The 14,035-nt window shown below is 59.5% G+C and overlaps 1 protein-coding gene across 17 annotated transcripts in view; it reads left to right on the top strand.

The window, feature by feature from the left end:
• Positions 1-14,035, top strand: part of WNK2 (WNK lysine deficient protein kinase 2) — a 106,646-nt gene that overhangs the window by 16,945 nt on the left and 75,666 nt on the right. For 16 of the 17 annotated variants that reach the window (XM_036991180.2, XM_073228899.1, XM_073228900.1 and 13 more), the window contains exons 3-4: positions 11,538-11,710; positions 11,866-12,086. The exons of the other annotated variant lie outside the window; for it this stretch is intronic. In XM_036991180.2, coding sequence (XP_036847075.2) covers positions 11,538-11,710; positions 11,866-12,086 — 394 coding nt within the window. The remainder of the gene's footprint in view (positions 1-11,537; positions 11,711-11,865; positions 12,087-14,035) is intronic. 17 annotated transcript variants of the gene reach the window in all.

The following is a 14,035-nucleotide window of genomic DNA, read 5'->3' on the forward strand; positions in this document are numbered from 1 at the left end:
GGACTGGGGCCCACAGAATTTGTCCTGGAGGTGGCCTCCACTGCCCAGGGCTGCTTTGCAGTTCTGTTGGCTAGAGAGTCCCTGTAGCAGTGCCTCTGCTTGGGGTCCCGCGGGAGCCCACCGCCTGGGGCTGGGAGGGCTCTGAGGGTGGCTGGTTGTCAGGCCTGGGGACAGGCGCCATCAGAAACCTTGAGTGCACTCTGCTGAAGCCCCTGAGTGGAGCTAGAGTGATGACACCAGCCAGCAATGGTGTGTGGCCCTGGGAACACGTGGCCAGGAGAGGACACAGATGTGGCTTGTGGACAGAGGGGCCCTGCTGGGAGCAGTGGAGGAGATGCAGTTGAAGATGCCCTACGTGGGTTTCCTCCTTTATTTAGAGAAGGAAGAGCAAGTTAAGAGATGGTGGTGCTGCCCCAGGAAATGTTGGAAGGGGGTGGCCCCTGGGGCCAGGCCTGGAGTCAGGCGGGTTGGGGGAGGGAGGCTGGAGGCGTCCACAGCCTCACACCCCGACTGAATATGCTCCCTGGTGGGGCTGGGTGCTTGTCAGATGCACTGAGTTGAGGACCCAGGATGGGAGATGGGGGGGCCAAGGTCACCAGTGGACCTTGATAAGGAGGGCAGAGTTCCAGAGAGACATGCCACAGAAGGTGCTGTAGAGGGCCTTGGGCCAGGGAACGCTAAGGCCCTAGAAGCTGACAAGAGGAGTCACGCGGTGCCAGAAGAAAGCAGCCCTGTGAGCTGCACCTCAACCATAAGGCAGCCCTCTCCCTTTGGCCCTGAATGCTGTTTGGGCAGCAGAAGAGGGGCTTTGCAAGGACAGCCACAGGGAGCCACCCTGCCTCCCCGGGACGTGGATGGAGCGCAGCCGAGGGGCGGGCCCAGTGGAGGGCTGTCAGGGCTTATGGGCAGGGCTCGCTCTGAGTGGGGCTAGGGCCTTAGTGGGTCCAGGCCAGCGCTCATGGGGGTGTGTCTGGAGTGGGCTGGAGTGGAATTGCTCAGGCCATGAGGGCACGCTGGGGGCCTGTCTGCCATCTTGCCTGGTCAGTGGACGTGAGGGACTATGGAAGGCTTTTGGGGGTGATGTGGAAACAGGGCTCAGGGACAAAGCCTGGTGGCTGCATGTGCAGTGCTGGAGCAGCCCAGGCAGAGGGTGGCTGGGGCAGGAGGACTCGGGGCTCCATCTGGAAAGCTCCTGCACCAGGCCTGGCTCTGGGGGGCATTGTGCTCAACCCCTGTCACAGCTCAATCCCCATCTCAGAGCCCGCAGTGCCCACAGCTGGGGTCTGCCTGGCAAGGAGGGAGAGTGCAGGGAGGGCGGGCCCCAGGCCCAGGTGTGGGGCCTCAGTGGGGGTCAGGATGGTGAAAGGGGCTCTCGGGATGCTTCTACCTGCTGTGCCCCAGCCAGAAACAGTGGCTGCTCTCCTACTTCCCCCTGGTGCGGGAGTCCTGCCAGCCCCCTCCGGTGTTCTGTGCACACCTGCTCACTCGGACCTGATGGGGCTGGGGGTGTGGAGGGGACGTCTTCTCTGTCCCTTCCGACCACAGTGGCTCGTCCTGCCCGCCATCCCTGTCTCCCTCTGTTCCCCTCTTCCGCTTCTGTCCCTTGTCCCCCACCTCTGCCCACCTCCCCAGTCCCTGTGCCTCTCCCTATGTCTGCCCCCACCTCTGTAACCCCCCCCTCGGTTCTCCTCCCTCATCTCTGTCCCCTCCCCTGCCTCCCCCACTTCCCACACTGACTGGAGCCCTGTATCTATGGTAACAGTTGCTGCTGTGGAAGCTGGCGTCAGCTCCCTCATCCCATGGGGAGGTATTTTTGGCGCTGTGGAGAGACTTTATTTTATTTTATCTTTGGTGTTGACTTTTACGGTTTCAGTGAGAACCACACAGACAGAGCTGGGCGGTGTTCAAGGAAGCTCTGCTCTGGGGCACCATGCCTGAGGGCTACCTGGGTCCTGTGCATACAGAGCCTTCCCAGAGGGGTCCTGTGGACAAGGCCTGCCATCAGGGAGAGAGCCATGCCCCCTTGGCAAGCGAGTCCAGCCTGGTGCAGCCCCTCTGAGGCTCACCCACTCCTTTTCCTGGTGTCCCGGGGAGGGTGCTCTGGGGGCGTCTGGGTCTGCAGACCCTGGTGTCTTGAGAGTAGCTTTCTGACCCTCTGTCTCTTCATCTGGTGAGTGGGGGTGATAGCAACTTGCAGGGGAGTGTGGGGTCACCCACAATGCCTGCTTCTGGCTAGGTCGCCCCAACTGCGTGTCCAGATGTGTCCAAATCAGGGGCAAGGCCAGTCGGCTGCCTCCTGAGGGCCAGACCCCAACACTGTAACCCTGACTTGCCATCATGTGAGTCTCCATAGGCCGGAGGCATAAAGGACTGTGAGGGTCCTTCCCGCTGCCCTGCTCAGTCCTGTCGGAGCTCCTGCTCTGTGTCTTCCTCACTTAGTCCCAGCACACGCCCACATGCAGACCTGCCCAGGTTTCTGAGGGAACCTTGTCCTTCCCCATCCAGCAGGGAGGCCCGACCATGGCACGTGGTCACGCTCAGGGCCAGATGGCCGGCACCTCTCCCTCGGGGCCCGCCATCCACCAGGGAGGAGCGCTCAGGGTTTGTGGGTTTTACAGAATCAGGCGTTCTGTCTGGTGAGCATGTTCAGTGCAAACCTGAGGCCATTGATAGGACAGCAAAGGAAGTGCCGAGGAAACAGGCACCGTGGTGTCCCCGCTGGGGTGTACGCAGCCTGCTGTGACACACCTGGCGAGAACCCAGAGGCCCTCAGGCTCAGACACTTGGGAATTGCAGAGGATGGGGATGCGGGGGACAGGGCAGCCGTACGGCCACATGCAGGCTCACCCGGCTCCTGCTTCCCTAGCAGCCAGGGCTCTGCATGGCCCCAAGGACCACGTGGCCTTCATCACCACCAGCAGGCCACCTGGGAATGTCCAGTGATGTGTCCACAGCTATAAATAACCTCTCAGTGAAGACCTCCAGATGTGTAGGCAGGTGTTTCGGCTCTGGATGGCTTTCCTGTGGGGAACAGAGGGCTGGTGCCATGCTGAGCACGTGGCCTTCCCACTGCAGTGCCCGATGGAAAGGCACATGGAGACTGGGTGGGTACAGTTCTGTGCCGCGATCTTTGTGTCTCCCAAGGGGTGCACAGCCGGTCTGGGCTCTGGGGGGCTTCAGGGCCTATCTGAGGACAAGGGGGGTGCAGGCCAAATGGCAGGAGTAGGCGTCTGGCTTGTGTGGCCAAGTGAGGGTGGTGTGACATGTAGCCCATGGTGTGGCATGCCACATGAACTGGTGTGTAATTTGTGACCTGCTGTTTGGCGTGGCCCTGCTGTGTGGCCACCCGGTGGCTGTGTGGTGCTTCGAGGTTCCTTCCAGGGCTGGGGGCTGCTCTGTGTGTCTGTTTTGCAGAAAATTACAGGGACCCAACAAGAGGAGGCCATGAGCACAGCATGTCCTGCCCTTTGGGCGAGTGGCCCTGTCTCAGGACCCCTGTAAGAAGAATCCCCATGTCATGGGTGAGGAAGCCCACAGGAGCAGTTTGTGGGACACGGACAGCTGAGCCGTGGCCCTGGCCTGGAGAGTCATCGGGTCACCATGGTTGGGGGAGCCCACCTGTGGCCAGCTGTGGCCAGAGGGATGCTGCTGAACACTGGTGCTGTGGGGAACGGGTTGTGCTGTGAGGATGATAGTCAGGGCCCTGGGGGTGGCTGGTCCATTTACCGCTGTATGTACAGTGCCACTGGCCTGGTGTCTCCATCCCCCTAAGTGCCACCCCCAGGCCTCGCTGATTCTGTGTGTGGTTCTCGGAGGCCCATGCAGTATGGGGGTGGCAGAGCTGTTTGTCTCGGGAGAGGTGCCAGGTGAATGCGGCTGGGCAGGTGTGGGAAGGCCAGGTGCCACGGGCTCCCAGGCCTGTGCTGGTGACCAGGGACCCTGCAAGCCCTGCTTGGGTGGAGCGCCTGGCTGTCTGCACAGAGGCCTTACGGGGGTGAGCTGGGGGTGACTGTCAGACTGCACCCTGCCCTGCGTGGGCCCTGGGACCCTCGCAGTGCTCCCTGTCCACCCAGAGCTCCGTGTGCTCCAGCTGCTGTCAACAGCTGGGCTTCCCCTGCACCCACCACGTCCGCAGAGCCGCAACCTGGACTCAGGTCCACATTCCTGGGCAGCTGAGTCAGAAGAGGGGGGATGAGAGAGCAGGCCCTCCACCTGGGGGTCCTTCATCTTGGGGGTGCTAAGTGGAGGGCAGGGGTAGACCACACACCCAGGTAGGGGGTCCCCTGGCAGAGCCCAGCACACCACTGTGGTCCCTCTCTGTCCAGGCTTTGGGGGATAGGTTAATGTGGCCTGCCTTCCTGGGGTCCAGGCTCAGGGACACACAGGTGCTTGAGCAGTGGGACGGGAAGTTCCTGGGGGCCGGTCATAGGGGATGGGGCGGTCATTGCCCCAGGTAGGCTTGGCCGTGCATCCCCATCTGGGAGGTGATTGTTGGCTCTGGTATTGGAGGGAGTGCCCAGAGGTCGCTGGCCTTTGTACAGTTTAGAATGGGATGTTTGCAAGATGCAGATGGGCAAGAGTAAAACCACCCCACCCTACAGGGAGAGGGGGCCATGACATGATGTGACAGGTGACCTGCTATGGGACATGACCTGTGTGCCTTGTGGCCTGTGTGACATGACCCACTGTGTGCTGTGTGGCCTGTGTCCCGTTGTGTGGCCCAAGTGTGTGCTGGCGTTGCTTCCTTTCTCAGCCTTCTCTGCTCCTCTGTCCTGCAGTTGCTCACTTACGCTTGATGTTTCCCTCTGACCTGTGCATTGCTCATGTGTCCATCATCATGGTACACCCCCAGGCTCTTTGGAGATCTCCCTACAGAACAGGATATGCCCCCTTTCTTCCTGGGCTGCTCTGGGTTTGGCAGTGCCAGCACTGAGGTTGAGCCAAGTGTGGGCTGTGCCCTGGGTGGCTCACCTCCAGGGGCCCCAGCATGTGAGGGCACCCCCAGCCCATCTGGGGAACCTGCTGGGCCCTGGTCCCAGGGCTGGGGACCCTCAGGCCCTGTGGTACCTGTGGCCATGGCATGCTTCTGGAGCAGCAGTGCCCAGCCGGTGGGTCTTGCACTGACTGGCCACTGGCCAAGGTGCTGGACCCCTCCACCCAAGGGGGCAGCGTTGGCCTGCATGGTTCAGAGCGAGCCCTGTGGGCAGAGGGCTTGTGTCCAAGTCACTTTTGTGGGCTCGCACATGGCTGTGCAGCAGGTTGTGGCCGACGGTGAAAGCTGAAGGGAGAAGGAGGGGATGTGGAGGAGGTGGGGCTCCCCCCGTCAGGATGTGTGTGCCAAGGAGATGCACGCGGCCCTCCCAGCCCTCTGCTCAGGGCCAGACCTCAGGGTTTCACTGAGTGCTCCCACCTGCTGGAGATGAGACATCACAGGTGGATGTGGAGAAGCCCCTGGGAGTGCCAGACTCAGCTTCTGAAGGGGCCAGTTTTTTGAAGGTGATGTGGGGAGGTGGCTTCACATCACCTATGGAGGAACCTGCCTTCAGGAACCCCACTGAACACCGGCTCTCAGTGCCTCCAGAATTCCAGCCCAAGCTTGGGAAGGATGGGTGTTGTCTTCCTACATGTGACTGGGGCAGCATGGGTGGCTCCACTTCTGGGAGACCCTGGCTGCAGGCTGGGCCACCGACAAGGAGTGTGGAGGGTGACAGGGAGCAGGGTGATGGGTGGCATGCTTATTTCCCGTCACTTTGTTTTACTTCATTTCACAGGGTCATTGTTTCATGACATACCTGCATGTCCACATAAGCAACCGGTGTGACAGCTGAGGTTGGCCTCAGCTGCGTCTGCCCTCGACTGGATGAACTGTGCCTGAGCTGTGGCTTTGGCAGTTCGGAGTTTGTTCTGCATTCTTCTGTTTTTCAGTGGTTCTGCTAGGATTAGAACACATACCCCTGAGTTATTAACATTTGCCAAGAACCGGCACATCTGCCACCTTCCAAGCAATGCGAGGGCCTTGAGTGTTGAGTTTTGTCTACCCACCCGGCCTGCCTTTTGTGATGTTGCTTCTGAGATTTTTGTTCCGTTTCATTTTATTTTATGGCAGTGTGCCGCCGAGTATGGTTTTCTTTGTATTTAAACTGCTCAGGTTTATGGCACAGCTTGTACCTGAGTCTGGAAGTCTTGCTTCAGTTTTGGAAAACTTTGGAGCATATCTTACACATGTTGCTTTTGTCCTGTTCTGCTGCCTTGAGGTGTTCGTCATGGCTGGTCTGTATCCAGGTGTGTTCCCATCTGTCTTAAGGTGTCCTTTAGGGGAAGTGACCTGGGGGTGGGGGTCCTTCCTAGAAACCAGACTTGTGGTGTGACCAGGTGCAGGGGTGGCCACTTCCCAGCCTCTGCCTGCTGAGCCTGCGGGTCGGCTCGGGAGTGCTGACCCTGCTGGTCAGGTGGGAGTCCAGGCATCCTCTGGGGAGCCTGAGGAAGGAGTGCTAGGCGGGCCTCCCTTGCTGCCTTACTGGATTGTTTGCATCTTACCCTCTGATGACCAGCTCAGGCCTGGGGTGCCGGCCTTTCCCTGAGAGAAGCGAAGCCATCCTCAGCGGCTACACTCTGTGGGTCTGCTGCCCTGGCCTCGCAGACCCCACTTCCCAGCACCCTGCTGCCTTGCGTTCCCCTTCTTCCGGGAGAGCCCTGAGTCCTTTCCTGCTGTGTGGAGGAGATGAGGCCAGTGAGCCCAGACATGGAGGCAAGACCCCGTGGCTGGCTGGACAGTGGAGGGCTGACTGTCCTGGCCTTGCCAGGGAGGTAGGCTTGGGGTGTACCAGAGGAAGCCCATCCTGGCCATGGCTATCTGCCCACCTTCTGGGATTTTCTGTGGCCCTTGTGAGGCCTGACATCCCAGGAGGGGTTTTGTGGGATGGGGGCCTGCGGAGTGGGCTACTGCATGTGGGGATGCTGGCAGCCCGAAGCTGTGTGCCCAAGCAGCCATTGTCCTGCCCTGCCCACTGGCTTCCACCTATGGCTCTGTCTGTGCCTGTGAAAAAGGTAGTGGGTGGATCTGGGGTGGATGGGGTCCCTACCTGTGACCCAGAGCCCTAGTAGGCACCCAGCACAGAGGGCTTGTCCCAAACTGACCCTCCATGCTCATGCTGGGAATGGGGACACTGATGGGGGTCGGGGGTACACAGTCATATTCACCCAGAACAAAGTGACACAGACCCCAGTGAGGGCTGAGGGGTGGGGGCCGCCTTAGGGGGTGGCGACAGACACCACTGTCTGTCCTGGACCTGGAGGAGGCCCTGATGGGGCTGCCATCTAGTCCTAATGGGCTGCTCTGTGACGTGGCCAAAACTGGACCCCCCTGTCTGCTTGCTGTCCTGAGCCAGAGCTGAACAGAACCAGTGTGGCCTGACTTCAGTGGCAGCTGGGGCTCACCCAGGATGAGGGTGCGGAATGGACCAGGGCTCTCCGCTTGGCCAGAAGTGGTGCCCAGACACCTGTCTCTGGTAAGCTGTGCCCTGCTGTCCAGTAAGGCGATCCACAAGGACGTGTAGCCTCAGAGCTGAAAGATTAGAGGAAACAAAATCCCAAATTCTGCAGCACTTCACAGTGTGGTAGAGAGATGTGGGCAGGAAGACTTCCAGGAAGAGCTGTGTCGTTAGGTGTGTGGGAGTGGAAGACCCCGCTGGGGCTAGAGACACTTTCATTCACATGCTCGTAAAACGGCCAGAAGACGGTAAGATTCCTTGGGAGCCTTTCAAAGAGCATTAAACATGTCCCCACTATCAAGTGCTGGAGATACCATCCTTTCCAGCCACTGAAACCTTGATGACGTGACTGAGATGCTGGCTCGCACGTGGGCAGCCTGCTTTCCCACAGCCTTTCTGTAGTGCTCACAGGCTGCCTGTGGGTGGCTTTGCTTCTTGGATAGGCAGGGGCCCTGGTGGCCTTTATAGGGACCTTCCTTTTTCTGTGACTCCGCGGACCTTTTGAGTGGGGTCTGTGCTTCCCAAAATGTGGACATGTCTTAACGTGGCAGTGGCAGGAGGACTTTACATTTTGATAACTTTATATGAAATGTGAATTAGGAAAAGCACACGCTGGCCACCTGCACTGCCGCATCCTTTATCGCGGAGTGGAATGGGGTTAAGGAGATTTCAGCTGCAGTCACATGGGGCGGTGGCAGCTCACAGCAGAAGTGTGGCGACATCACCTCTGTCGCCCTGTGGAAGCTCAGCCAAGGGTTTGGGACAGCCCTACCAAGCCGCCAGCCCCAAGGCAGGGCCCAGTGCCACCTGCAGACCATTCGGGACCCCCTGTCCCTGGGGCCTCATCCTCGCACACAGGACCCTCTGTCCCAGGATGCCTGGCCTGCAGGTACCCATCTTCCAAGGCCATTGGGTCCCCACTGGCCCAGGCGGCCCACATCTGTCTCCTGTGCGCTCTGATCCTCAGCAGCTGTCTTTTGGCTATGTGAGGTACATGGACAGCACCAGGAGCAGGAGCTTGGCCATGGCAGCGCCCTGCCCACGCATCTCCACCCTGTGTACTCACCACCCCAGAGACATCCCAGGGCCCTGGGCCCTGGGCCCAGCACCTTTGTTCTGCTTTAGGATGGAAGGGCACTGGGTGATGTGCTGGCCCCACAGTCAGGGCTGGGCCTGGGTCACATCCACCAGAGGCTAAGGTGTGCAAAGATGCTGGGAGGGGGCCAGTGACCCCCAATTCCAGGCCCACTGTGTCCCCAGACCCCATCTGGGGCCCACCCTGTCCCTATGTAAGCAGGGAACCCACCCATCAAAACGCCAAATCTCCAGAGCAAACTGGCTCTGGCCAGACTTGGGGCCTCACAGGTGTGCTGCCCTGGCTGGTGACCTCGGGTCACCCAGCACATTGGTTAGGCACGCATCCCACGAGAGTGCCAGTGTGCCAGGTGGATGGGGGGCTCTGCCTCCACAGAGCTGCCAACCTGATGGGCCACCAGTGGTTGGAGTGGTGGCGAGAGCTTTGGGCCAGTCCTCTGAGGGCCGCGGACTGCAGGTGACTCTGGGCAGGGCTCTGCGGATACACCAGCCGACCTTTTAAATTATCGAACGGTGTGTGTCACCAGGTTAAAAGTAACCAGGTGGCTTAGACTGTGAGAGGTCCCCTTCTACCCGAGAGCCCGGCTGAGCTCCGAGGGGAGCTGAGTGTGGGTCTGTCACCTGCAGCTAGCGCGGGAGTGGAGGTGCTGGCTAGCCAGGCGTTCTCTGCCTCAGTCCTGGGTTGGCTGGTTGTGTCACTTAGGCCTGAGCATCCTGCTCAGAAGCCACAGGGAAATCTTTCACTACTGTGGGTCGGTGCTGAAATCCTGGTGGAAGCACATACATACACTCCGGAACCCTGGGGGGGTCTGAGTTTGTGCGAAGGCCCTGGCAGGTTGTTGGAAGGGAACCAGGTGTTGTTCCCCAAAACCGGTGCCTATCCCCCCAGACTGAGTGGGCCAGTGTGCTGCCTATCCTTCACCCCATCATGCTGTCTTGTGGAAATGTTTCTTCTTGTGGCTGTCTCACTTGGGGGTCTGGAAGTGCCTCGTGTGCCTGAGTGTGTGTGTGGACTGCATGGTTCAGGGCCTGTTCGGCTGCGTGTAGGACTCCAGGTGGGAGTCAGCACTTAGAAGACATGGCCCGTCCTCAGGGTCTGAGTGGCACTGGAAGGTGACGTGCACCAATGTGCTCTGACCTGGCCATGGCACCTGCTTTGTGCCAGGTGGTCCCCAGTCTGCTCAGGGACGTGCTGCCCACCTTCTCCTTCTTTCTGATCTCTGTTCTCTCCTCCTGGAGCTCCTGTTCCATGCACTCAGGACTTCTTACATAGAACAGAACAGATCTGTGGTGCAACAGGTTGTTGAGCTCTGACAAATGCTACGTCCTTTGTGACAACAGGGACCATCTCCTGGGCCGTTGGGTGTCAGCCTCACATTAGTTCTGTGTGTGTGCAGCTGGGGCTTCCCTGCATGGAGCTGCTCTGAATCCTGTGTTCCCACCAGTGTGGATATGTCTTCCTCGTCTTGGGCGGGCACCAGAGGGGAGTGGGCTGGAGCAGGTCTGAACCCTGCCGGGGGTATCTCTGCCCAGTGGTGGACTGGCGCCACCTAACACTTCCAGCAGCTGTGTGCCCGGAGGGCTCAGCTTGTCTGGGCAGTTGGAATGGTCCTATATGTTAGCCTGCTGGTGGGTGTGAAGTGGTGTCTTATGGTTGTAACTGACATTTTCCTGGTGACTCATGATGCCAAGCACCTTTTCACATGCTTCTTGGCTGTCTCTGCATCTTCCGGTGTGGTGTGTTTCCATGTTGTTGCGGGAGCACTGTGCTCTGGATGCGGGTCTGTGTCAAATGTGTTACTGAGGATGGTTTCTGTCAATTGGTGATTTTATTTTCTTGTATAAACCATCATTTTTGATGGGCAGAGCATGTTTCCATGTTATTATCTAGATAAAATGTTGATTCTCTTGTACAATATGTGTCCTTGGATTTCAGGCCATCCTGTTTTGAGACATGGAGACTTAATCTGCAGCTGCTCTCCTGGGTTGTTCCCTTAAGCGGAAGCTTGCTCTTCTTCGTGTGTCAGCCTCTTGGATCCTTAAGAGGATGTGAACCAGATTTTTCTGAAGTTGATTTTGTCCCTGAGTTTCCTTCCTGGGACCAGGGGTGCCTATGATCCCCCCTGGTCTTTGCTCTGGTGGAGCAGGAAGAGGCTGATGAGGGTTGTGGCTGGGGCTGACAGGAGGAAGAAGGCCTGAGGGGCACTGCTGTACATGGGGTAGAACTCCTTAGCCAGGAGGCCCCGTCGTTGCCCTGGGCCCCGCCTGTCTGGACCTGCTGGAGTTGAGCCTGACATCCTTGGGGGTCTTCGGGAAGGACTGAGGGGTCTCGGCTCATGCTTCCCCTCAGGTGTGATTTCTCCTTCTGTCTGCCCCAATCTACCTGCTCCTGTCTTCCTGGAACACCTCACACTCACTGTTCCTTGTTTACATCCCCTTCCTGGTGGGAGGGTGTAGGTGTGGGCTCTGTGGGTGCATTGGACCTGGCACAGGGGAGAAGGCTTTATGGGCCCCCCAGAGGTGAGGGTGAAGATTGAGAGTGCTCTGTGCTGAGGATATCCCAGGGCTTCAGGAGGGAAGGGCCAGGCTGCAGGGGTGGGACAGGGGCAGCTGTTGGTGGGGTGGGGGCATGGGAGCAGGTGGCCAGTGCACCCTTTCATGTGTACCATAGAGGCAGAGGGTGCTGCTTCCTTGAGCAGTGCGGGGTGCTGGGAGCTGGCCAGGGTGCTTGGGAGGAAGTGTGTGGGTGTGAGCTGGGTTTCTGAGGTCTCCAGCCCACACATCTTTCCACGGAGCTCCCCATGCAGGGCTCAGTGGCAGTAGGGTTGTCTGTCATGGATGTTGGGGCCGTGTGGCTGGCACTGGCCACCTTGCTGTCCGGGTGCCACTGCAGATCTGGCTTCGTGGGTGGGCTCTGTGGTGAGGCAGCGCCTCAGCCATGTACTCTCACAGGACCGCAAGCTCAGTAAGCTGGAGCGACAGCGGTTCAAGGAGGAGGCGGAGATGCTGAAGGGCCTGCAGCACCCCAACATTGTGCGCTTCTATGACTTCTGGGAGTCCAGTGCCAGGGGCAAACGGTGCATCGTGCTGGTGACTGAACTGATGACCTCGGGGACACTAAAGACGTGAGCACGGCTGCTGGGGCCTCGTGGTGGGCTTGGCTAGGTGCAGGGGCTGCGGGGCTGGTGTGCAGGTTCTTGGCTGGTGGGAGCCCCCTATGGGGTACCCCTGCCTGGGTGACACATGCGCGAGAGCGCCTCCCCATGAGCGGCCCCTGCAGGTACCTGAAGCGGTTCAAGGTGATGAAGCCCAAGGTTCTGCGCAGCTGGTGCCGGCAGATCCTCAAGGGCCTGCTGTTCCTGCACACCCGCACACCCCCCATCATCCACCGTGACCTCAAGTGCGACAACATCTTCATCACTGGGCCCACTGGCTCCGTAAAGATTGGCGACTTGGGCCTGGCCACCCTCAAGAGAGCATCCTTTGCTAAGAGCGTGATAGGTGAGCCCCTGTGCCCCCGTGCTTCAGGCTGCAGCCCTGAACGGCCTGCGAGTCCCTGGTGGTGTGTGGGTCGGGGGGTGAGCCCAGCGGTGCCCCTGGGGCTGTAGGCTGTTAGCACTTGGGAGGGGAAGGAGGCCCTACAGGGACTGTGTGGCCACTGAGGCCAGAGCTGGTGTCATTGGGCAGGAAGACAGGAGCTTCAGGCCAGGAGAGCCATGAAAGGGAGCTCATGGGGTTTTCAGGCAGGAGCGAACATGTGGGACATGGGGCTAGGGAGACAGTGTAGCTGCTGGCTTTTCTGTTTCTGAGAAGCCCCCACCCCTTGGGCCTTTCTGGCTAGGTCGGATCCTGGCACACAGTGGGTGGGCCCATCCACGGGCTTGGGTTGGGCCAGGTGCACAGAGGGTGGGAGAAGTCCATGGCCTGGGTAGGTGGGACCATCCTTGGGCCCAGGTGGGGCTGAGGTGTTGCAGGGCCAGTGGCTCCAGGGTGCAGCTCCAGAAGCCCTGATCAGATCAGACGGATGGCATGGGGCCAGGAGAAGCTCCCTTGTGGACTGAGGCTCCACACAAGCAGGACAAGAGGGTGATCTTGGGGCTTTGCAAGTGTATGTTTTTACTGTGTGTTTGGGGACAGAACTTGGCTTCTTTATGGAAAATGAAACTGCTGAGAACCTGGAAACTTCTCTGGTGGGGTGGTGGGTTTGGAATGGGACATCTGGGACAGGGCGGCTGCCTGGGGGTGCCCTATGGAGCCGGGAGAGCAGAGTGATGGGGCAGGGCCTGACCCAGACCTCAGTCTCCCCAGGCTGAGGGCCTGGCAACAGGGCACCTCTAGGCTTCTGAGCTGCCCACGGTTTTGGGCAGGTTTTGCCGATTTGGCCTTGGAAGTGGGGGCATCTGGTAGAGTCCACTGGGATTTCTCTGGCTGGCAGCTGTTTCTCTCTCAGAAACAGGGTTTCAGGTTGCTGAGCATGGGCCAGGTGGTATGGTAGGGTTAGCTGTGGGCTGGCTATTTCCAGCAGGCACAGGGGGCCCCAAGCCCATACTGGGTGCCCAGCTCTGCAGGGCTGCTGGTCACCCAGCTTTGCTCAGCTGGTCACCCAACTTTGCTCAGCTGGAGCCCAGGAGGCTGATGAACATGTCTGGGCAGTAGCCGAGTGGGGGTTGTCAGATGGAGGTGTTGTGTCCAGGGTTCTCTGGGTCAGGGGGCAATTGATGCCATGGACCCATTCCTGAGCATGGCTCTTGGGGGTTTTATGCAGGTATTTTGGTTTGTACTTTAGATGTGGCCCACTTGGGATACCTGGTGGCTGTGGCCCCTGCTGTGCTGCCCCCTGCTCCAAGGGGCTTGGTGAGGCCCTGGGGGCTTGTGTTAGCTGACAGCATGGGAAGGTGCCCAGGGCCCTGGCAGTGTCCTCATGGAGCCGTGGCCTTGGCTTCGGACACGGGTATGCACAGAGCTGTGGGGTACAAGCCCTTTGTTGGATTTGTCCCTGAGGGCCACCCGGGCCTCACACTGATGCAGCGGGCTCTTATGTTTATGTTGGCTGGGCCCCTGCAGGTAGAGGTATGGTGGGTGCGGGGAATGTGGGGTCATGGGTCCGGGGAGGTGCATCTACCAGAGGGCCCTGGACACATGTTCTTAACATTCAAGTTTAAGTAGTGACAGTGTGAGGAGGGGAGAAGGTTCCAGCATGTCTGTGGCCCAAGCACGTGTATGGAAGCAGGGATCAGGGCCCCCCACCCCCGTGCCCCAGAACTGTCTGGGCCTCGGGGGGTTTCTTGCAGAGCAGCCTTCCTGGTTTGTAAGGGTCTCAGAAGAGGCCGAGCTGGGCGGTGGTGGTTCCCTGGGTGGGTGGCTGAGTGGGGTCTCTCATGCTGGCTCAGCTCCAGGCTTCCCGCCAACAGTCCTGGGCTCCCCTCCTTCCTTCTTCCTGAGGATGGATG

Source organism: Manis javanica, chromosome 2, assembly GCF_040802235.1.
Source record: "Manis javanica isolate MJ-LG chromosome 2, MJ_LKY, whole genome shotgun sequence".
In the NCBI taxonomy this organism is placed as follows: Eukaryota; Metazoa; Chordata; class Mammalia; order Pholidota; family Manidae; genus Manis; species Manis javanica.